Source organism: Cibotium barometz, chromosome 17 (genome assembly GCF_041138505.1).
Source record: "Cibotium barometz isolate CiBa-2024 chromosome 17, ASM4113850v1, whole genome shotgun sequence".
In the NCBI taxonomy this organism is placed as follows: Eukaryota; Viridiplantae; Streptophyta; class Polypodiopsida; order Cyatheales; family Cibotiaceae; genus Cibotium; species Cibotium barometz.
The window spans coordinates 908,540-934,131 of NC_141062.1; the positions used below are offsets into that span (position 1 = coordinate 908,540).

The following is a 25,592-nucleotide window of genomic DNA, read 5'->3' on the forward strand; positions in this document are numbered from 1 at the left end:
CTCTCTATGTCTACGCAGCTCCAACAAGTATAATCCGAGGCATCTCTGATCCTGGTATCTCATGACTCTGGAAAGTGGTCCGAAACCCTCTCTGAACAGGCAGTGAAAACGGCCTCGTATCTCATAATATACTGGACAGTGACATATGTAATGTAACTCTGTCTCTGGCTACATCTGGCACAACTGACAAATCCTGGCCTCAGCTGGTACTCCTCTGAATCTGCTAGTCTCAATCTCTAGCTGGTGTGAGGATGTGCGCATCTGACCAATAGCACACTGTACCCCATGAGAAAGATGAGTATCCATGTAGTTGGGTCTAATCACAAACCTATCCTCCATGAGCTGGAGAAGATGATCTCTATAGAAAGCCATCTTTGTACCAAGCTCGTGTGTCGGCTGTATCCATGTCCTCCTAGTGTCCAGCTGAGTCAAGTCTACCTGATAAGTCTGGTAATCTCTGCCCGTGTGAGAGAGAGGGAGGGTGCATCCAGGGAGTACCGAAATGGAGGTAGCCTGTCCAAAAGCCATGCAGTTGGAACCAAGCTGTCATCTGTGCATACCAACATGATCCGTCTCCCTGTGATGCCAACTGTCGTGAAGACTCCAGGGCTAAGCGAGCATAACTCTCTTTAGGGAGAGCCCAAGTGCTATGTATCAAGGAGACTGATCGAGTGAGTGCCTCTACTACCAATGGGGGGGCAGCCATCTCTGCACGGATAATATCATGTGGTACGGAGGCCTTGGCCCTAATCATCCGAGAAATCATAGAAACCAAGGGCCTCTCCATACATCTCCATCCATCAGTGCTACCAGCTCGGCTATGGTGATCCACTGAGGGTCCCCATATCTCCACTCCATACGACATGGCTGAAGCGACCAAAGTGTCAAAGAGCCAGAGCTTTGTTCGAGGTTCCTGAAACTGAACCTGCGAACACATCCTCTCTAGTCTCCCCAATGCTGTGTAAAGTCTAGTCAATCTGGTCTCCGTTGCTCTCCTCAAGGAAAATAGTGGGCCACTAAAAACCACACCAAGGTAAGTATATGCATCTGCCCACTGTCTCCTGACCATATGTAAAGGTGGGTACTGACCTCCTATCCCACTGTGCTGTGGTGTTAAACACCATCACCTTGGTTATACCAAGGTTAATAGACAATCCACTATCATGTGCAAACGTGTGCAATGCATCCAAATGACGCATTCCCTCTGGAGAATCTGAGATCAGCACAATATCATCAGCATACAATAACAGCGGAATCCATGTCCCTGCTAGCTGTGCTCCTCTGTCACCCTCCCGCTCTACATAGTCCGAAACCTCATCCACATACATCCCAAATAAGGTGGGAGAAAGGGGGCAGCCCTGCTTCACCCCAATAGTGGAGTGAACCATCTCAGATATACCCTGAGTAGTACGTACGTGCCCCACAACTGTCCTGTATAAAGTCATGATTCCTCAAATCAGCTCTGTGGGCACTCCCATCTCCTGTAGTCTGCGCATCAGTCTGGCTCTTGGTATTGTGTCAAAAGCTTTGCGGAAATCCACAAAGCAACAATAAATCCTCCTGCCATATAATCTGCCCTCCTCAATAATAGCTCTGAGTGTCAAGATATGGTCAAGAGTGGAGAAACCTCTCCTGAACCCTGCCTACCCTGATGCACGTATGCCCTCTCTCTCTGCCCATCTACTCAACTCCTACTCAAGAATAGATGCATATAATCTAGCCAATGTGTGACCAATCATGATGGTACGATACTTCCCAGGAAGCATGGGATCCCCTGACTTGAAGATAGGCACAATCGTGGACATATTCCAAGTCTCAGGAAAACCCTCACACATGGCTCGGTTAAACATCATAACAATAAGCTCTGCAAGCATATCTTTGGCATGAATAAAGTGCTCTGCTACCAAACCATCATGATCATATGCTCTCCCAGTCCTCATCCTGTCAATAGCTTTCCTTACCATCTCAGCAGTAAAGAAAGCACATGTTTCTGGGCATGGCTCCGATGGGTCTGGCAAGGGCGTCTGTCCTGGTGATGTGTACAGGGATGCTGCATACTCACTCCAAATCTCTGTGGAGGTAATGGCTGGTGATGGTGAATGCTCATGGAATAGTCTCCATGCCTCGCCTGAGTCCTGACTCATAAATAACTGATACAAATCCCTCTCTAACTGAGCAAGATAAGCCCTCTTCTTCCATTGCACTAGGCGCTGGAAGGTAATCCGTGACTGTCTGTGAGTGGTAACACCCATGAGCACCTCTCTCTGTAATCTGATCCTCATCTCTCTGCACTCCTCATCATACCAACTGTTCTGGGGCATGCTCCCAGATCGTCTCTGTGTAGGCTGACTATGGGGATATGCCTCTGATGTTGCAGCATGAAGCGTCTCTATCAATATCTGAGTGAGCTCATCTAATGGCCGTCCCGGCTCCTCGGCACATAAGCGTCTGTATATCTCATCTGTGTACACGGTGTCAGTCTCCCTCGTAAAGGTATAACGAGTGTGTGTGGAGACCTGTCCCAATGGAGCTGTGCTGAACTGAAATGTGAGAGTCAAGGACAAGATAGCATGATCCGCTGCTACTCCAACTGGCCTAGTGTCTACCATAAAATCCTGAAAAGAGGGAATGAGACTGGGCTGAGCCATAACATAGTTTAGTGTACAAGCACCATGCCGATGTGGAAAGCTAGTGAAACCGCCCGCCGCTGTCGGGAATCTCTGTAGGCCATTCAGGATGGCCAATCCATGTGCAGTCCCCATGTCTATCAAATACCGCCCATACACAGTATGTTCCTCATCCTGTGAGAGTCTAGATAAGCCCATATCCCTAACATCAAGCTCCCTCAACATCTCCTCTGAGGTATCATAAAATATTGTCTGGCTATGGGCGGTCCTGGCATTGAAGTCCCCCAGGAGAATGATGTCACCATCCTTGGAGAACTCCCAAATGTCATCATCCAAAATAGAAAAGGGAGACTGCCCGCTAGGTGATGCATACAGTGATGTACTAGGAGCAAAATAGCATATAGCAATGTAGAGATATCTGCCCATCTCTGCCCTCAGTCTAACCCACATGTACCTAGCCTGCTCATCTCTGCGGACTATATGTATCAGTGGCTGCAACTCCTCTCTAAACAATACTGTCACTCCTCCTGAGCCCCGTCCTCTATGCTCTGGAATGAGTCTCCTGTCTACAAGCTGTCTCCCATCGGTATCCACTAACATGTGGCATGGACTGTCCAGGAGCCTGATGCTTCTCACAGTAGAAGATGATGTCCCTCCCAGTGAAACTATCCTCAAAAGCCCCTACATCGAGGTGTAGAGATCCATTACAATTCCAAGTAGCAACTTTGAGTGTAGTCCCATAGGTCTCGCGCCGTCATGAAGAGCGCCTCTCCATAATCACCACTCTACCGTCTCTATAGAAGGCCACTTTCCCTTTCTCTCGGGCTGCCCTTATCTCGGGCATAACTTCTTTCATGTGGGCAAGTTGTGAGAGTGTGAGGTCATCTCCAAGAAATATTCCCGTCTTCTTGAGTGTAGAACGTCTCTTCAAGAAGTCCTTCGCTTCCATGGAGGGGAAACGAATGATGTGCTCTCTCCTTAGAAGATTCGCCACTACCTTCTCTCTTCTTTCCCACTCTCCATGCCTTTGTGTGCGTGGCTTCAATGCCCATCATAGAGAAGAGCTCCTTGGTTTCCCCTTCCGCATCATCACGGTCTTTTAGACCGAACACTCGTACAAGCCCGGGTCTTCCTCCTTTGCTCCTCTTCAAGGGTCATGTTGATGATGGTGGGAGTGGGGATGGGTGGCGATTCTTTACCTTTCCCTTTCTTGGCGACCTCGATCCATTTCTCCGCCTCGTCCATCTTCTTTTGTGTCTCTGTGATCACCTCCATGATGGGGAGAAAACAGAATTAGGGTTAGAGTTCATTCATGGGAGACATACACAGAGAAGCAAGGGAGAGAGAGAGAGAGTTGTGGGGATAAGTCAACTCATGAGGCATAAGTGTGTGACTCCCCTATCACACATGTATATTGCACTAGTACACATAGTGCACTTAGTACATTAAAAGTACTAAGTGTACTATGTACTATAACTTATGGGCTTGTACACACTATAAGGGTGGGCATAACGCCTTTACCCCAACAACCTCCCACTTAAAGGCAAAGTGCCCTTAAGTAAAGGAAAAGAAAAAATCAGCATGTACATGATAATATACAAGGCCATATCAAGGCTGAAACTGGCCTCATCCAATGCCCATCAAGTGTCTGCAATGAGCAAACCGCTCCGGAGGCAAACTCTTTGTCAACAGATCAGCCGGGTTGTCATCCGTATGAATCTTAACAAGCTGAATTTGCTTGTTCTCTATCACCTCTCTGATGAAGTGATACTTCACATCCACATGCTTCGTCTTTGCATGAAAGACAGGGTTCTTTGCCAACTGGATGGCACTCTGACTATCACAATGCAACAATGGAATATCCCCTGTATATCCCAAATCAACCACTAACCGAGATAGCCATAATGCCTCCTTGCAAGCCTCTGTGGCTGCAATATACTCGGCCTCTGTAGTAGATAAGGCTGTGCACTTCTGCATCCTGGATATCCATGACACAGCACCTCCTGTGAATGTAAATACATAACCGGTAGTAGACTTCCGGTTATCTGGATGACCGGCATAATCCGAATCCGTGTAACCATGCACTAATGCATCCTGTTTGCCAAAGCAAATGCACAAATCCTGTGTGCCCTTCAGGTATCTCATGACACCTTTCACTGCTTCCCAATGCTTCTTGCCAGGGTTGGCCATGTATCTAGAAACCACTCCCACTGCAAATGCAATGTCCGGCCTAGTAGCAACCATGGCATACATGAGACTGCCACAAGCTGAAGCATACGGAATCTTGGCCATATCAGCCCTGTCTCTATCTGACTGTGGGCTGTCCATAGCACTGAGTTTTACATATGGAGGCAAAGGAGTACTAGTCTTCTTCCCCCCGTCCATATTGAACCTCTGCAAGACTTTGCCAATGTATTCCTTCTGAGACAAATACAACACATGCTGATTTCTGTCCCGAAGTATCCGCATACCCAAGATGTGATTTGCATCACCCAAATCCTTCATATCAAAGGTTTGATGCAGCCTCTGCTTCAAGGCATCCATCTCTTTACGAGATTTTCCGGCAATCAACATATCATCAACATACAAAATGAGAATCAAGAGACTGCCATCCAAAGCTTTCTTGGTGTACAAGCAGTGATCTATGTCACTTCTCCTGAATTTCTGAGATTTCATGAATGTATCAAATTTATGATACCATTCCCTTGGTGCCTGTTTGAGCCCATAAAGACTCTTTTTCAGCTTGCATACAAGCTTCTCCTTTCCACTCACTGCATAACCCTCTGGCTGCTGCATATATATCTCCTCATGGAGATCACCGTGAAGAAAAGCAGTCTTCACATCCATCTGAATCAAGTCCAGATCATCATGCGCAACCAAAGCCAACACAGCTCTAAGTGTGGTCATTTTGACCACTGGAGAGATCTCATCAAAGTCCACACCATATTCCTGCTTGAAGCCCTTAGCCACTAACCTGGCTTTGTATCTTGGCTTTGCATCTGGTGCAACTTTGAGCCTGTATACCCACTTGCATGGCAAAACCTTCTTGCCTGCAGGCAAATGCACCAACTTCCAAGTTCCATTTTTGTGCAGAGAATCCATCTCTGACTTCATGGCACGCTCCCATAGAGCCTTGTCTGCCCTCTGTAAAGCCTCTTTATAACATGAGGGCTCCCCACAGTCAATGAGCATCAAGTAGTCAACCCCTGGAACAAACTTGTCAGGGGCTCTGGAGGGTCTAGTGGACCTCCGTACCCAATGACCATCATTTGCAGGTTGCTGTCCAGCCTGCATATCACCCATTGGTGGCTCCTGTTCCATGCCATAAGGCTGAAAAATCATGCCCGGTATCTCCTCCAACTGTGGTATATCCATAGGGATATCTTCTGCCATGTCTGGCTGTCCATTTGGACCATTTTCAGCACCATTTAAGGGCTGGTTTTCCTGCTGTAATGGCTGATTTACAGTCCTTTGTTGTTGTCCATGATGTCCATCATCATCAAAGATGACTCTGCCAGGCTCCTGTTGCCTTGCAGGCTCCTTATACATGCATGTTTCATCAAAAATGACATCATTGCTGCGTATGATCTTTCTATTCATGGGATCCCAAAGTCTATACCCCATTTCACCTCTGTCACCATATCCTAGGAATATGCATTTGTGAGACTTAGGATCAAGTTTGGTGCGCATTTCCCTTCGTATGTGCACGTACGCAACGCAACCAAACACTCTCAAGTGCTTGTATGACGGAGGCTTCCCTGTCCATACTTCTTCTGGCACTTTCCCACCAAGCCTCGTGTTAGGTGACCTGTTTATAAGGTGAACGGCTGTCATAACAGCTTCAGCCCAAAAACCATGAGGTAATGCAGCATGTGACAACATAGAACGGACCTTCTCCTGTATGGTCCTGTTCATCCTCTCTGCTGTCCCGTTTTGTGGAGGATCATAAGGAGTAGAGAGCTCCCTTTTGATGCCTTTAGCATCACAAAAGTCCTGAAACTGTTTGGACATGTACTCTCCACCATTGTCGGAACGCAAAGCCTTCAGTGTTTTGCCAGTTTGATTCTCAACAAGAGCAACAAACTTCTGAAACACTGAGAATGTATCACTCTTCAAACGAAGAGGATAAACCCACACCTTGCGTGTGGCATCATCAATAAAAGACACAAAGTATTTTGCCCCTCCCAAAGAAAGCTGAGGCATCTCACATACATCTGTATGCACAAGCTCTAATTGAGCATCTTTCTGTCCAAGAGCTTTCTTGTGGGGGCACTGGAGTTGCCTGCCATATATACAATGCTCACAAAACTGAAAACTTGAAAACTTTAGAGAAGGCAAGTAACCCAAACGAGACAATTGCTCCATTCCCTTGACACTCATGTGTCCCAACCGGCTATGCCACATAGAAATTTCCGGCAGCTCGGTTGCATTTACATTAGCATGGTGACAAACACCTGCATGCATAAAGTAAAGAGTGTCCACCTTAGAGCCTCTGGCAACAACCAGTGAGTCCTTACTAATCTTCCACTTTCCACTACCAAATGTGGTAACATAATCAGCATCATCAAGCTGTCCAGTAGAAAGCAGATTCTTTTTGATCTCAGGCACATGCCTGACATCATGGAGCATAAGCTGTGAGCCATCTGAAAACACAAGCCTCACATCACCTCTGCCAAGAATTTTGCATGCATGGTTATCACCCAAATAAACCACTTCTTCATTGCCAGCAGTATACCTGACAAACAAGTCTCTGCAACCTGTGACATGAAAGGAGGCACCTGAATCAATGATCCATGAGTGCATACCATGACCACCTGTAAGAAGTGAATGGGCATCAAGTGAAGACGTAAAGAGGACCTCATCCTCACTGCCACCTGCATGTGACACATTGATTTCTTCAATCTTGACTCCACTTTTGCCCTTTGGCTTTACATCTTTGGCTTCATCTTTCTCTTTGTCTTTGCCTTTTCCCTTTTCTTTTTGATCATTTTTCCATTTGTAGCATTGTTTTTTAATGTGTCCCTTCTTGCCACAATAATGGCATTCCAAATTCTTTTTGGAGCGAGACTTGCTCCTTCCCCTTTCTTGGCTTTTCCTCCTTTGCTGGGATCTCCCACGTGCATTCATTGCATTGGACTTTCCAACAGAGTTGTTTTTCCTGTTCATCTCTTCTTGAAGAAGAGCACCCTCAACATCTGCATATGACAGCATAGCATGCGAATTGCTAGTGGCTGTCTTGAATGTGTCCCAACTCTCTGGCAAAGTGCATAACAGAAAAGTGGCTTTGAACTCATCGTCCATTGCCAACTTTTGGTTGATGACCTGGCTAACAATACCATTAAACTCATTTAGATGGGCTGTCATAGAAGCCCCTTCCTTCATCTGAAGACCTATGAGTTTCTTCAACCAATACACTTTGCTTGAGGCACTTTGTTGGGCATACAAGTCCTGCAATCTCTGCCACATTCCCCAAGCTGTCTTCTCCTCACGAATGCTGAAAAGTAATGAGTCTGACACAGACAACATGATAGTAGATCTTGCCAGCTCATCCATATCTTCCCACTCTTCAGCAGTAAGAGAAGCGGGCATTACACCCCTTTCTTTGATAGGCTTGTGCTGCTTTTTCTGGAGCAACACATTGTAGCACTGGGTTTGCCAAATATCATAATTATGCGAGCCTTCAAGCTTCCTGATGTGAAGCAATGAAGAGCTCTCACCTGTGGTTGCCATAGCAAAATGCAACCTGTCAATGCCTGACTCCCTGCAAAAATGTGCAAACACTGCACCAAAAGCACACAAAGTGCTCACAGTTATTCTCCCAAGCTTTATCTCCCACTGCGGAAGCAAGAATGCAACTTTTCTCCCACTTTATGTGATGAAAACACCAAAATCTGGTTGCTGCAGATTTTGGACAGCACCTTAAATGTGCTCTTTTGCCCTTCCAAAGTACTGTACAGCAGTACTAAGCGCTCACCAATGATGTACCAAACCTGTACCGGCAAGTTCAGCAGCTGAAATTGAATCTTTTGGTCACTCAAAACAGTGTACAGCCATGCCAAAACATGCACAAAGCTGTGCCAAATCTGTACCAGCAGGTACAGTAGCAATAAATGCTTTCCTGGCTGTCCAAATGAGTAAAAATCAGACTTTTACAGTCCCGAACACTGCATAAAACAGTCCCGAACAGAAATTGGGCAAAAGCCCCTTGACTGCAAGCTGATTTTTGAGGATTCAAGGCATAAATGGCTTGCTTGCTGCTTTGCCAAGCTCAACAAGCATACGAACTTGAAAAGCCCTTTGATTTAAGATCAATTTCTGATCATACATGGTACATTGACGCACATGAAGGCATCCAGAGTGTTCACGATGCTTCCCCTGGCCACATATACATCCAATACATGAAAGCCCCTTGATTTACAGGCACATTGAGTGCTTGTAAGGCATCAGCACATTATCCACAGCATCAAATGCGATTGCCTGCATGCAAATCGACCAAATCGGCACAAAAGCCCCTTGATTTGCACTGCAATTTGCTGCAATTTTGCCCAAATGTGCGATTTTTCACATCATACAGCATGTATGAGTGCTTAATTGCACAATTACATCAAAAGCCCCAAATTTCGACATCCAATTTCCTGCAAATTGATCCTGATTGTGACCAATTTTTTGCAAATTGATCCTGATTGTGACCAATGTCACCCAATTTTGCCAATTATGCTCAAAAATTGAGCAATTCGGCACCTGTACCTGCTCAATTGTTGATTGTACTTGCTCAATTGCAAATCCCAAAAAAAAATTGAGGCAAATACCTTGTAATTTTCTGATTTTTTTTTTGATTTGCAGGCGGAATTTTGTTGTTGCAGAAGAGAGGGGTTTGCTGATGCTGCTGCAGTATTAGTGCAGCATGAAGGACTCCTTTGCAGCAGCTCGTGCGGCTATTGAAGCAGCACCACACTATTGGGAAGCAAGCAGGTTGATGCTGATGCGCCTGCAGATTGCTGTGCGTGTACGGATGCTAGGCTGCATAGCTCTCCTCGTGGGCAACACAATAGACGTCTCCTCGCTGGCCTCCTCGCTAATGATTTAACTCCCGCCAGCTGGTCTCGCCTGCTGGTCTCGCCTGCACTTCGCTTATGGTGCTATCGCCTGAGCGCATCTACGCCCAGCACTACACGTTTGTAGTCGACCCCTGCTGCGAGCGCTGCTGTAGGCCGCCACCTCCTGTTTCGGCTCACCTACCTGCAATACGGATTCTGCTGCTGCTGCTGCTGTGCTGTAGGGTGCTGCTGCTCTGGCTGTGCTGGCTGCATGGCAGCCAGTTAGGCAGCAGCCAGGGTAACGCTGGCTGCCTGGGCAGCACTACAGGCTGGTTAGCGATGCAGTTTGGGCAGCGATCAGCATTGAATGGGCTGCAATTGCAAAACGGGACAGGTTCATGCTCAAGATGACCAGCAATGAGATCAACAGTAGAGGGAGCAGGCGACCAGCAAAAAAAAAGGCGAACAATTCTTGATGAGAGGGAGAGGAACCTGGTGACCAATGCTCTGATACCAGTTGATGGGGAGAAAACAGAATTAGGGTTAGAGTTCATTCATGGGAGACATACACAGAGAAGCAAGGGAGAGAGAGAGAGAGTTGTGGGGATAAGTCAACTCATGAGGCATAAGTGTGTGACTCCCCCTATCACACATGTATATTGCACTAGTACACATAGTGCACTTAGTACATTAAAAGTACCAAGTGTACTATGTACTATAACTTATGGGCTTGTACACACTATAAGGGTGGGCATAACACCTTTACCCCAACACTCCACCCATGAAGATGTCTTCTCTTTATGTTGCTCCTCCTCCTCTCGAATGATCCTCATTTGTTCCTTGATGGTATTCAGCTCTTCAATAAAGGAGGGCTGAAATTTTCCATCCTCAAGCTTGCCTTGTGAAGTGGCTTCCAACTCCTTTTTGAGGGCTGAGATTTCAGCCGCTTGACTTTTAGCATGCAATTTGGCCTCCACTAGTTCCTCCTTTAAGGCTGAAATCTCAGCCTCTTGCTTGGATGTTCTCTCTTCGAGCTCTTGGATTTTGTCAAATTCCTTCTCGAGTTTGGAGAGGCGGTTTATGATTGCGGTAACGGAAGAGTCGACCATCTTCTTGTTTTCTTTGATAATTGTGCTGAGCTTGTCCTCCACCTTCACGAGCTCCTCTTTAACTCTGGTCTTGGCCATGACCTTTTGCAGTACTTCCCACAGCCAATGGACTGGAAATTAATCCGTGACACCTGCGCGCAGCGCGAAACAGCAGCATTAGGGGGGGGTGGGGGGTGGGGGTCAAGCCATGTAGAAATGAAATGAAATGAAATGTTATATCAACGTCTTCAAAAGGCCATAATGACCTATGAGACCAAAAAGTTACATCATGGTGGATCTGATACAATGTCTGGATAAAAAACCAGAAAATGAAAAATAAGAAATGATACTACTGGCACCTAGAAAATGAAACTGGAACGGGAAGGTAAACAGAAACCCTTATAGGGTGCCTTGGGGGACTAAGGAAGGGTGGGTGGGAATAGGGAGGCAGAGGGACGGGGCCAGCGCAGGTGCGAACAGCGAAGAGAGAGAAAGAAAATAAGATATATTAACGTCTGCAAAAGTCCAAAATTGGCCTATGAGACAAACAAGTAGTATAATGATGTTCCTCCAGTCATCAAGAGGAAAATGTGGAGTGAGAATGAAATGTACAAGTATGACAACACGATCATAGGGGACTCAATAGTGGTGTATAAACGAGAGGGTGTGGATGGAGTACTAGGGCTACTAATGCATCTCTATATGTTGAAGGGGTGATACAAGTACGATATGTTATCTACGGGGTGGCCTTTCCATCAAGGCATAGCATTAGATTTTAATTCAAACATTTAGAAAGCATTAAGATTAAGAAAACCATAGATTTAAAATTCACGATAAGTTAGAATTAAGCTTACATGGAACTCGTAAGCTTTCCTTTGGCTTGCGGGATTGAGGGTTCTACTCTTGTTTGCAACAAGAGTGGCCACCAGTTCTTTTGGAGAGGATTTAGTAAAAAATAATTGAATTATCAATTGAATATGTATTTGATTCTCAGGAGGAGTAGAGTAACAGTGCATAAACACTATTAAACTTTTACAAAGGGGGAGGCTTCTATTTATAGGAAAAAATGAGCCTCTAACCAAGCAAGCTGATTCTAGAATTTTCCAGATCAGTTTGGTCAATTTTTGACCATTTTTGGGTCCGTTTAGCTCACTTTTTGGATCTAGTTGAAACAGGAGAGAGGAGAGATCCTAACTCCATCTAGTCCCATAGTCTGGGTACAATATGTCATACATCCGATCTGAGGATGCCGTAAATGTCTGGAACATGCGTCCTGGATCAGAGCGAAAATGTGCCAGCTGCTCTTGGACCTCCTGCTGGTGTCGAGACTGGATGGCAGCGATCTCTCTGTGGTGTAGTCGTGGTGTCTGGTATAGCCGGCTAGTCTGGGTCGTCGCCTAGCTCGAATCGCCTCTGCTCGCTGAGATGTCACTCCCAATGTGTGTGGCTGGGCTACTGGTGCCAATCTCTGGAAGAAGTCAGTCAACTGGGACTGTCTTCCTCCGCTATGATGTGCGGGTGTCTGAAGTAAGATCTCCCTATGTCTCTGTCCCGCATCCTGTGTATAAAAGATATAGTATGGAACATGGCCTCTACTAACATAGGTGGTACAGCAAACTCGGCTCGAAGGATATCATGTGGTACTGAAGGTTTGCTGCGGATCATCCGTGAGAGCATCAAAATCTGAGGGCGCTCTATCTGTGTCCATGAGGATGTAGCCAAACCTGGTGCCCATACTGCTGCTGCATACATCAATGCTGGAGTAACTAGTGTATCAAATAGCCACCCCTGAGTACGGGGCTCCTGGAAGTGTGCCTGATGACATTGGCGTTCCAAAATTGCTAGTGCTGTGTACCCTCGTGTCACTCTGTCTCTGGCTGCTTGTGCCATAGAGAATCTCCCTGATGAGCTGGTAAATGTGACCCCAAGGTATACATATGAGCCCACCACCTCTACCTGTCCCCGAGCTAGTGTAAGGATAGTCTGGCATCTGACTACTGCTGATGTATGAAAGACCATAACCTTGGTTTTTCCAAGGTTCACTGTGAGTCCTCGCTCCGCACAGAAAGTATCCAGGGCCTGTAGATGCCTTTGTAGCCCTGTCCGAGTAGCCGACACAAGAATGATATCATCAGCATATAATAGAATGAGAGAGAGAGAGAGAGAGAGAGAGAGAGAGAGAGAGAGAGAGAGAGAGAGAGATGAAATGAAATGAAATGATATATTAACGTCTTCAGAAGGCCAAAATGACCTATGAGACCAAAAAGGTTACAACAATTGGTGGATCTGATACAATGTCTGTGTAAGAAAAGCTAAAAACAACTAAACAACTAACTGAAACTGAAACTGAAACAACTATGAGGAAAAGTACGGTACTAGGAGCTCCTAATGGATAGCATCTGGGAGGAAAACTCCAACAACAAAGGTAAGCATCATACACATCACTATCCAAAGATGTCTCTCATCGGTCGATGGCGGATATCCTCAATGTTCTCCATGGTGAGTACTCTGACTGGACGTCTCCCATGCCGTGCTAGTATGGTCCTGATCCTCTGTTGTAGTCTCCGCCGGTGTCGAGATGGGCCTCTCATCTTGGGGCGCCTGGACCGCCCCAGCTCGAGAGAGAGAGAGAGAGAAAGATTTTATTAACGTCTTCCAAAAGACCGAACTCGGCCTATGAGACAAATCGGTGTACCTGTATGGGGTATCCTCTGTCATCCCAACAAAATGAAAAAGTACTGAACTAAAAAGCTGAATCTGGGTGTGCAATAAGTACAATGAGTGGTGAAGGAGATGGAGCTCTACTACTAGAGAATGCAAAGCTATATGCATGGAGTATACAATCATGATATGCAACCTAGCTAGCTCCATCCTATACCAGAGAGAGATGACAGAGATCAGAGCTCAGTTTCACAGAGAGGGTGCGGAGCGACTGGCTCGCTTCAGAGCACACCCAGGCATGTTCTTTAGGGAGCTGTGGACACCCCCTTCATTGATGTATACCATTTTATACCCCCATAAGTAGTTATCCTTCATAAGATAATCCTCTTTGATCACATAAGAGGCATGCGAGTGACCAGCCATCAAATCAGTCCATATATGGGAAAAATCAGCATCCAAATGATACAAATCACGCATGGCAGATAAGTCTCCATGAGAGGCCATTGAAACTGTAGCTATATAAGGCTTCCTGGGCAAAGCATTTTCCACCAAATTGTTCTTTCCCGGAGTGTGTACAATCTGAAAATGAAACATGGAAAGAAAGTTTGCCATTCTCATTTGCTTCTCTGAAAGCTTTGTTTGAGATAGAAAATATCTCAAGCTTTGATGATCTGTCTTGACTACAAATTTAGCCCCAAGAAGATAATGCTTCCATATTTTTAAGGCATGAATTATAGCCAAGAGATCTTTTTCATAAATGTCCAAATGGATCTCGGCATCATGCAATCGACGTTTTTCATAAGCAACTGCATGACCCTCTTGATTTAGGACAGTCCTTATACAATTCCCACATGCATTACATTCCACCGTGAATGGCTTTTGCAAATCGGGAACAATCAATACCGGCCCACAAATGATAGCATTTTTGAGTTGCAAGAAGGCATCTTGCTCATGCGAAGTCCATTTGAAGGTAGCTTTCTTCTTCGTAAGATCATGTAATGGCAAGGCAATCTTGGCAAAATGCTTGATGAATCGCCTATAGTATGAACATAATCCAAGTACGCACTTGATGTACATTTTGCAACTCTGGCCAATTTCGAATGGTTTCAATTTTAGCAGGATCCATTCTTACACACTCTTTGGATACGATGTGCCCCAAATAGTGTATCTTTGATAGGAAGAACTCACTTTTCTTAGCATTTATGAAGAGTTTATGCTTTTGCAACTGTTCAAAGACTGTAGCCAAATGAGTCTTATGCTCCTTCTCATTCTTGGAGAAAATCAAGATGTCATCAAAGAATACACCTGTGAACTTACGATGGGGTCGAAATATCCTGTCCATCATGCGGTTGAATGTAGTCGGGGCATTGGTAAGACCAAAAGGTATTGCCAAGAATTCATACAATCCAAAAGTTGTCCTGAATGCAGTCTTATGGACATCCTCGGGTACCACACGAATTTGGTGATAACCACTTTTCAAATCTATACGGTTGAAACAAGCCGAACCATCAAGCTTATCCAAGATGTCATCTATGCGTGGGATTGGAAACCTGTTCTTGATGGTGAGCTTGTTTAGAGCTTGATAATCCATGCACGAGGGTAACCCACGGTTCGAGCTTGCCTTGTGTATCGTTCAGGGTATGCATGTACACACGGCACCTAGAGACACGTAGATGTTTGACAATGGGTTTTTCGCCAAAGAATGCCTCGTACTGCGTCTTGCTAGGTACGATAATTGTCGGGCATCAGTTCAGTACATAGATTGCCGTGTTGGCAGTTTCTGACCATAGGCATTATGGCAACTTACTTGCAAATAGCTTGGAGCGTGCCATTTCCATGACAGTGCGGTTCTTGCATTCAACCACCCCATTTTGTGCGGGGGAGTTGGTAGATGTGAGTTAACATTGAATGGTATTCTCTTGCAAGAACTCGGAAAATTGATGGGAGATAAACTCACCACCATTGTTATTTGAGGGTTGTGCCAATGCAGACACCCGTTTGGTTAGTGACTAACTGAACACACATGGAGAAGTAGAAGAAAGCATCGGATTTGTGTTTCAGGAAATAGACCCACATTTATCTTGAGTAGTCATCTACTATTAGCAAGTAATAGAGAGACCCAAACAAGGATGTTTGTCCACTTAGATCGAAATGAATCAACCTAAGGATTCCTTGAGCTCGATGAGTGGCTTGGTGTGGGAACGACATGCGATGTTGCTTGCCCAGGTGACAAGGCTTGCAAACATTCTTGGTGAGGCGGGGTATGCCTTCAACCAATTGATCCCTAGACAGCTCGTAGAGCGTGTCATATTGTAAGTGACCAAAGTGGTAATGCCATAGTCGCTCAATGTCAGAGGGTGCTCTGGCTACACAGGCGTGAATCCAGTGAAAATCAGAGTCCTTAGACTCCAGAGGTAGGTGTGGTTAAGAAAGTGGTCATGAGTTCGTTCTCGGTAGCTTGGCCACGGGCTACAACGAGACTAGTAGTCTCATCGATAACCGCGACAACTCATTTATTAAATTAAACTCCATGGTTGAGTTGTGCCAGTTGTTGAGAAACAGAAAGTAGATTGATGTTCAGCTTGGGAACAAGGAGCACTTTGTCCAATGTGGCAAGGTTTGGACCTGCATTGGTGTCGAACATTACTGTTCTGACAGATTGGATGGGCATCATGGAATTGTTGCCACATCGTACAGCTTCGCCAATAGTACGGTGAGAGAGAAAAATCTTGGGATGGCGCATCATATGTTGAGTGGCTCCACTGTCCACAATCCAAGGTATGGAATGCCCACAAAGAAGGGAGGGGTGGGCTTCGGGCGGCACATCAGATTGATTGGGTAGTTCACAAATGTGAACATTGGCTGAAGCTATGATGGGCTTCTTGCCATGTCGTGTCCTTGAATGCTTCTTCCCTTGGGAAGGACCAGGAGTTGACTCAGTCTGAGTGACATTGGCCATAGGGCCCTGAGGAGTGATGACTGACCAATTAGTCAAACCCTCAGGAGTTTGGGGACCTTGTATGGTGTGTCCTTGGTTTCCCTGCTGGGAAGGCCGAGGCCACTGACCTTGCTTGTTTTCTTGTGAGGATCCCTGTGTGTTAGGTCGTGGATTGATACCCCCTCTAGACCACACTCTTTGTCAAAATGTCCCGATATTTGACAATATGTGCAGTAGCGCCGCTTCTTGGTAATTTTTGCTGTTCAGGTGTGAGCTTTGAAGCATTGGATATGGGAGTGGTGTTGGATTGATTTGGTTGGTTGCCTTTTGATGTCCCAGATTTTTCTGGTGAACGACCCTTCCCTGGCTGCCGAGGTCAATGCGACGTGAACGATCGTGTGCTGCATGTCGCTCTGCAAGGTGTGCCCATCTGCTGGAGTTGCGAATGAAACTCCGGTATGAGGCCTTGCATGAGCTCCACGATTGCACTTGCATTGCTAGGCTCCGAGTCCTGAAGCACTTCAGGAAGAGCTAGAGAGGGGTCGGGTTGCTGTTCAAGTCCTAAGATCATCTTTCATAGATCTTGGGAAGTAAATATTTGTTGCATAAGATTTTCCCAAGTGGTGTAGTTAGACCCATTAAAACGAGTTTGGACGAAGGGATATGGAAGGACGTGCTTCCCGATGGTTGAGAGCCACAGACTGGTGTTGGAGGAGTGGATATCGCTCCAACGTAACCACCACTTCCCGGCGCAGGGGCTAGACCTGGCTGCGTCCCTCCATAAAGTGGGCTGTGCACTCGACACAGGTGGAATTCCTGACTGAGGTTGATAGCTAATGGTAGGTTCATCATGTAGCTGTGCACTCGGCACAGGTGGAATACCTGGCTGAGGCTGATAGCTGGCTAGGGTGGGTAGGCTGGAACACTCTGCATAGGCGGAGGACCTAGCTGAGGTACATAGCTGTGGTATGATGATCTGTGGAGGTTTGGTGAGTAAAGCGGTGCACTCAACGTAGGTGGAATGCTTGCCTGAGATGCATAGCCTTGGGTTGGTGGGTAAGGCAGCTGGCTTGACACAGGTGGAATTTATGGCTCAACAGCATAGCTTGAGTGTATTGTACAGGGCTGAGCACTCTGCATAGGTATGTGACCTAGCTGAGGCATCTAGCTTGGTTGGGGCACATGAGATGGTGCAGGGTTAGCTGCTGGTGCAGTGCCCATAGTGTGTGGATAGGGGTCTTGTGTTGGTGGGTAAGGCGGCTGGCTTGACACAGGTGGAATTTATGGCTCAACAGCATAGCTTGAGTGTATTGTATAAGGCTGAGCACTCTGCATAGGTATGTGACCTAGCTGAGGCATCTAGCTTGGTTGGGGCACATGAGATGGTGCAGGGTTAGCTGCTGGTGCAGTGCCCATGGTGTGTGGATAGGGGACTTGATACCCCGGTGAGCTGGGTGCTAGCACAATGGTGGTATGAATAGTGCTCGGGGAACCTGAGGATTGAAACGATCCTGGGTGGGTGCAGACAGAGTGTACATCCCACCTCCAGCTAGATGAGAAATGAGTTTTGTGGTTCTGGTGCTACAGTTGCAATATTCCAGTGCAATGTGGGAGGAGGAGAAGGTGGAGTAAAAGAGAAATTGTTGTTACCTCCTTGTCCACTGTGAGGTTGAGGGTGTCTGCTCCTCAAACCTCCTCGTCACACATTCACATTCTCCCAGGGGTCAAGCATAGCTGTAGTAGTAGCTGCACTTGGCTAGACCTGAAAACCAAACGAGGAAAACATGCCAGGGTTAGGAACATATGCACTCGAAGGTACAAACGAACCTGACACGTCGACCAGTTGGGGTGCTGACGAATGAACTACAACTGCCAGGTATGGAAATAGTACTTGTTTGAAAACTAGCCCTTGTCTCGGACTCGCTTGAGACAGTGAGGTTGGGCTCTCCAGATGAGACTAAGTACCAATGCCTATATATGGCACGCTGGAAGTAGGTAAGAAACCCCCTCTTGATAGCTGGTCCATCTAACTCGAAGAGGCTAGTCGTGTAGCAATGGGATTTGGTTCCGAGTCGTTGTTAGATGGGTTCTTTGTCTCCCAGGGTCAAGCCACGTACTGGGCTGTCGAGCTGGTAGGAGGAACCATCGTCTTGATCTTGGTAGGATGGAGACCCTGGTGAGGATAGCGAGGGCTTATCCTCAGAATACTCTGGAAGTTGCTCCATAGTGAGTAGCTCTCGAGGTCTTTAATCCCTTGCTCACGAGTGCTTTGATGCCATGTGAGAACACAAGGATCAAACAACCTAACAAAGAGAGATCAGAGTAACACAGAGCACAGTGCAGGTGAATGATAGATATATATATAATCGTGAGAGATCCAATACAAGAGCTCTGTATGAGACTCTCATGAAGCAACCCAAAGAAGGTAGACCATCGGTGAAGCGTAGACAAAGTCGAAGCAGAAGGTACGGTCGGATGTTGAAGGCTTGTGTCGATGTGATGCGGTGGCACTCTGAGGTAGTCGGTGTCAAGGTAGTGGTAAACGCAGATCTGCAGGGTTGTAGAGAACTGCAGAAAAACACAAAAATGCAGACCTGAATATGCCGAGGCTCAGCAGGGGTCAATGGTGATGTCCGCGCTAGTGAGGCAAAACAAGGGTGCAGTAGGGGCTGCCAAAGAGGGCAGATCTGAAGGTGGTGATGGTGTGCAGATGGTGCTCCAAGGTGAAGCAATGTGAAACCGGCCTTTAGAAATCTAACGGGCGGTGGAACAAACATTCACACACAAAACACTTCATCACCCATGGGAACTTGGAAAAGGAAAACAAACAGGGGAGCTAGAATGCTCTTGCAAATAGTACAAGGACACCGATTGGCCCCAAAACACAGTGGCGCCCCTTGCGGTATTTCTTTACTTGATCAAATATGAGTACAAAGTACAACTTGTCGAATCCTTTACCAATAGGATCCCTTTTAGCTTTTCACCGAGGACTTTCCAAATAAGAACTCTCGTTATCACAGCAAAGCATTCCATAGAGAAGGCACACCTGCATGACACCTCCCTGCTTAAAAAGGTCTTCTGCATCTCTATCATGGATCCCACGAATATGCACCATCCAATCACGGTGCCAAAAACCCATAGACCCGCTTCCATCATGTTGGTCTACGCCTGTCCGGTTTGGCTGCGGAGATGCCTTAGCGATGCGGTCTGCTCCATACTGCAAAAAACCGCCCGCCTAGCTGTCACATGCAAGTAACCTGCTCCACGACCGCCAGCACCTGACCAGATTTGCTGCTGCGTTCCCATCCTCTGCACCGCCTTCCCACACCTGGCGTCTACCTGGCTGCCCAACTGGCTGTCCGCCTAACTGACACTTGCTTGGCTGCCCGCCTGTCTGGTCACTGGTTGCTGGCAGCCCGTGCACTAAACACGTTTGGTGGCCTTTCGTTGGCAGCAACCCTCCTGGCTGTAGCCATGCGCATAGCCCGCCTGTTAGCGCCCAGTAGCAGCAGCAGCAACCGGCGGCAGCGGCAACAGCATTTGGCGGCGGCGGCAGCAGCGGCAGCAACACCTGAAGCCTATGCACACAGCAGCCCTGCACATGGCAACCTGCTCAATAACCAAAGATGCACCTGCCGTCTCACCATGCGCCACGCCACGGTGACCTGTTCCAATCCACCACCCTTCGCTCTTTTTAAAGAGGCGATACGCTTTTCCATCAAAAACGCCAAAAAGCAACTGCAAAACGCATGCTTATAAATATATAGGATTTAAGGGGGGAGGTAGTTTGGGAAATATATGAGGGGAGCTAGGAGTTCAGAAGGGCTTTTCTCAAGGTGGGGGGGGTGTATTTGTTTTGTTAGGATGTGGGTTTGCTAGGTGGAGGGTGGAGCTCTTAGTGGAGGTCCTGTTGGGGACACATGGTCATACACGGAGCATGAAGTAAAGAGGAAGGAAAGACTTGTAGAGAGTTTTCTAGTAATGTTTAAGATAAAAAAGAAAGATATTCAAGTACAAGTTTGGGTCTTTTTTTCACACCAACTCTCTTTACCTTTATTTAATGCATCTTGTAAGGGTGTATTTATACACACACACCTAGTGTGTTCCCACACACGCGCTCAATGCACACACATACACGGGGAGACCTATCTAATATTTTATAGATAATTCTCCCCGGGTATGCGTGTGCGCTGCTTCATAAAGTAGACACTTCGGGATCAACTTGTATAAGGTGTCCCATCTCAAGTCTGGGTAGTCGAATGCTGCTTCCTCAGGGTAGAGGATGAGACAATTGGACCAGCCATTGAGATCACATGCGCATGGTGAGTCCAGAAAGTCGATGTTTTCGAGGTAGTCATCAAGGTCGAGGCTGCCCATTTGTGTCGATGTCGTGAGATGGAGGAGAAGAAAAGCATATTTGTGTTGGCTGGGAGTGATGAAGATGAGGTGGGAGAGAGAGAGAGAGAGAGAGAGAGAGAGAGAGAAAGAAAGAAAGATATGTTAAGCGTCTACTAAAGACCCAATGTGCCTATGAGACCAAAGTGATACAATAATGTCCGTGGCATATCTCATCATGGAATGGAAAATAAAACAAAAAGAAAACATTAAGAGAGAGAGAGAGAGAGAGAGAGAGAGAGAGAGAGAGAGAGAGAGGGCTAGAGAGAGAAACTGTTGCTTCGTTGCTACGCTTCTTTCTTTTCTTTTCTTTTCTTTTTAAAGGGGAAAATATAATTCAAAAAATAGAGAAAAGAAAAGAAAAGAAAAGAAAAAGGCTACGTGCCTGCTGCAAAAGGGTCGAGGTCGCTCGACTACACACAAGGGTGACACCCAAGATGATGCGTGGGCTGACGGGCAGATGATGGGGCTGCCACAAAGGTCATCCTTACGGATGATGACAAGCTTTTATGCCCTACGTTGAGAGGAAGCAACAATGGGGCTATTGACGGGGTTCTCCTCTTTATGTCGGATGATGATGGCTTGGGTGCAGGCGGCGGGGCCACAACTCGGATGAGGAGACTTATTGCTCAAGGCTTGATGGGGATGAAGAAGATGGTGGTGCTGTTGGGAATGGGTAAGGAGAGGAAAGGTTGCTTCGGCGAAGGAGTTCTTGGAACAAATCTAGTGGAGAGGGGCCTGTAGCTCAGGGGATTAGAGCACGTGGCTACGAACCACGGTGTCGGGGGTTCGAATGCCTTCTCTCCTACAATAGGGAGAATGAGAAGTCACCTTGGGTTTTGTCGATTCGTTTCGTGACGATTCTATCGAGAAGGACTGAAGCCTTGCTCTGGGATGACACGCTACATAGGTCAAGGTCGTTGTTCTGCATACTATTTGTTGGAGATGAGGGACACATGATCATATGTGGAGTATGATGCGCAGAGGAAGGAAAGACTTGTAAAGAGATTTCGATTAATGTTTGAGATAAAAAAGAAAGATATTCAAGTACAAGTTTGGGTCTTTTTTTTATAGGCCAGAGTTTACACCAACTCTATTTACCTTTATTTAATGCATCTTGTAAGGGTGTGTTTATACACACACTTACCTAGTGTGTTCCCATACAAAGTTGTGTTCACACACTCACGCAACACACACGCATACACGGGGAGACCTATCTAATAGGTCCTCCCTCTATGGGAGGAAGCTTTACTTCATGGAGGAAGTCTTGGGTTTGCTTTCTAGCTTGGTGAGGTACTAGGCCAAAGATCCATGCATTATGCTTATTGCTTTGTTCTTGTAGGGGGATGTATGGGATACGAGACAAGCATGAAGGTCCATGAGCCGTTGTTCCTTCGAGGGAGGGAAGGTATCAAGGAATTAAAAGCATTCGAACGTCTTTCTCTATATTTTTTAAGACTTCGAGCAGAGTAGAGGTGACGAGGTTGAACTCGTGTGGCTTGGGGGAGAAATTTTAAAGATTCGGAGATTTGTAGTTAACCTTTTCCACTTGAGGGGAAGGTTATTAAGGAGGGGGAGGGGGAATAATATTGAACGTTGAGGGTTTTAGGCTCCCAATTGAGAGGTGTTTGGGAGGGGGATAAATTGAGAGGGAGAGGAAGTCGGTAATGATTGGGAGGGTGCCAAAAGAGAGAGGGGAGGTGAGGGTGCTGATAGTGAGGAGGTACGTTTAGAGGGGAGGGGGGTTAGGGTTCTGAGAGGTGAGGAGGTGTTAGAGGGCAAGGCAGAGGTGGTGAGGATATTTGAGAGATGATTCGGGATGGAGGAGGGGAGGTGACATGAAGGTTTGCAAGATGGGCGGAGGAAGACAAAACATATAAGGACTTGTAATAATTAGTGAAACAAAAATTTTGACTTCACAATTTTTAAAGTACATACCATACACATTCATAATGTACATTATATACATGTGGCTCTAATCACGGTCTAATAAAAAAGTCTATTTAAATGCTTTGAAGTGATGTATGCTACACTAATACATGTTTCTTCAATGTCTAGGTGAGTGAACTATGTGAAAAAGACAATGAAAACAAGAGAAGATATGATGAGGTGAGTAGAAAAAGTTTATTTAAATGCTCTCAAGCAACGCATGTTACACTTATACATGTTTCTTCAATGTCTAGAGTACTCGCGACGAATGATTGGTACAGACAGACAAACGATTACTTGCTTTGTGATCATATTGAATGTGAAGTAACTTATAAATACATCAATAAACCTAAAGTGAGTACTCTAATTGGCATCTGTTTTAGAAAATAATCAGCTTTCAACATGGCCACAAACCAAAGCCCACGAATTATACAGTCTACATAGTTCGTACAAACTCTTTACAGCAAATCAACTTACATAACTAGAAGCCTTCATGTGGCGAAAACTCACAATTATACAATCTACATGGTTCGTGCAAATTGTTTACAGCAAATCACCTTACACAACTGGAAGATGTTATGCTTACTAGCACTTTAAAAGTTTAAACTGGGATGGCAGTGCTATCCATTTACATAAGTATGGAAAAACCAGGTAATGTAGGTGACATAACCGATACAATTGCGATGACTTTGGCTACCTCTTCTATTGGGATAATGGCCATGGTCTTCATTTTCACCCCACAATAACCTTGTATTATCTCAATTATCTATAGGTTTTTATTCAATACCGGTCCTCCGAAAAAGCCAAAATCAGCCCTCGTACTCACTGTTGTACATAACTCCGAATTCGACTCTACCATTCCATTATTCCACATCAATTCATATCATCCCACATCATTGTCATATTCATTCACATCATTTCCACATTCATTCACATCATCTCACAAAATGGGCGACACGTTAGCGTTCTTAGTCCTCTTCTTCCTGTATCGAATCCCTTCAAACACTCATCAATTAGCACATTGCAGTGAGTGAACGGTTATTTTACAGTTGATTTGTGGGGTGATCGCAGATGGGATGGTGGAGTTGAATTCAGAGTTATGTACAATAGTGAGTGCGAGGGTTGATTTTGGCTTTTCTGGAGAACCGGTATTGAATAAAAACTTACAGATAATTGGGATGATACAAGTTGGTCATGGAGTGGAAATGAAGACCGTGGCCATTATCGCAATAGAAGAGGTAGTCAAAGTTATCGCAATTGTATGGGTTATGTCACTTACATTACTTGGTTTTTTCATACCTATGTAAATGGATAGCATTGTCATCCCACTTTTAACTTTTAGAGTGCTAGTAAGCATGACATCATCTTCTAGTTGTGTAAGGTGATTTGCTGTAAACAGTTTACACGAATCATGTAGACGCCCCCGGCTGTCAGTCACGATCACCTTATCATCTCCGAATCTAGAACATGCTCGATCACCTTCGAGTTGCCTTTTCACATGACATAGCTGAGAGAGACCTCTCGGCCGTACTTATTAGCTTCATGCTTGATATTTTGGAGAGTAGTATACCATCTACTTGGAGCTGATGTTGCTCTCATGTTTCTATGTTCTTAGTATTCCATGATGAGTTTCCATGGACAGTTTTGTTACCTACATTACCTAGTTTTTTCATACCTAGGTAAATAGATAGCATTGCCATCCCATTTTCAACTTTTAGAGTGCTAGTAAGCATGACATTTTCAATTGTATCAGTTATGTTACCTACATTACGTGGTTTTCCCAACTTTTAGAGTGTTAGTAAGCATGACATTTTCAATTGTATCAGTTACGTTACCTACATTACCTGATTTTTTCATACCTATGTAAATGGACAGCATTGCCATCCCATTTTCAACTTATGTTTTCTTTGTGGCGAGTTAGCTATGTTTATGTTTTCTTTCTATTTTATTTTCCTTTCCATGATGAGATATGCCATGGACATTATTGTACCATTTTGGTCTCATAGGTCCATTGGATCTTTAGTAGACGCTTATTCTCTCTCTCTCTCTCTCTCTCTCTCTCTCTCTCCAACCTTGCTTTTGCATACATATATGCAAGCATGCTAGCTAGCCTATAACACAATTTTCTTTTCGAATGTCATGTCATTTTCATGTTTAAAGTATTCAAATTGTATTTTTTAATGCTATATTAGCTTGTCAGTGTGGTTAGTGTAAGAGTTTTCAAATTTTTAAGTTGCGTCTACCAGGGTTCAAAACTTGGATTGTGGAATATGCCTCTAAGGCATCTTGGAATTTGTTTCTACGTTAAAAATGCTGTCTTAACGTGGGTGCATGCATGACATCTCCAAAAAACAAACAAAAACGAGAAGATAGCATGTGGATGATAAAAAGAAACTTTGCACTAGCCATTTTATCACCTTTATGAAGGTAAAGTGGTTAGTGCAAGAGTTTTTAAATTTTCAAGTTGAGTTTACCTCGGTTCAAAACTTGGATTGTGGGATATGCCTTTAACGTATCTTGGAATTGTTTCTACCCGTTTTTAAAAATGCTCTCTTAACATGGGTGTGTGTGACACCTCCAAAAAACAAACAAAAAAGAGAAGATAGGTGTATAATAAAAAGAAACTTTGCACTAACCATTTTATCACCTTTATGGAGGTAAAGTGGTTAGTGTAAGAGTTTCCAAATTTTCAAGAGTTCAAAACTTGGATTGTGGGATATGCCTTTTAAGGCATCTTGGAATTGTTTTTACCACGTTAAAAATGCTCTCTTAACATGGGTCCATGTGTGACACCTCAAAAAAACAAACAAAAAAGAGAAGACAGGAGGTGTATAATAAAAAGAAACTTTGCACTAACCATTTTATCAGCTTTATGGAGGTAAAGTGGCTAGTGCATGAGTTTTCAAATTTTCAATTT

At 45.3% G+C, this 25,592-nt stretch overlaps 1 protein-coding gene across 2 annotated transcripts in view; it reads left to right on the top strand.

The window, feature by feature from the left end:
• LOC147629562 (uncharacterized) overlaps window positions 1-25,592 on the top strand; it is a 57,444-nt gene that overhangs the window by 24,197 nt on the left and 7,655 nt on the right. Inside the window, exon 2 of one of the 2 annotated variants that reach the window (XM_086811058.1) lies at window positions 22,805-22,855. The exons of the other annotated variant lie outside the window; for it this stretch is intronic. Coding sequence (XP_086667184.1) covers window positions 22,805-22,855 — 51 coding nt within the window. The remainder of the gene's footprint in view (window positions 1-22,804; window positions 22,856-25,592) is intronic. 2 annotated transcript variants of the gene reach the window in all.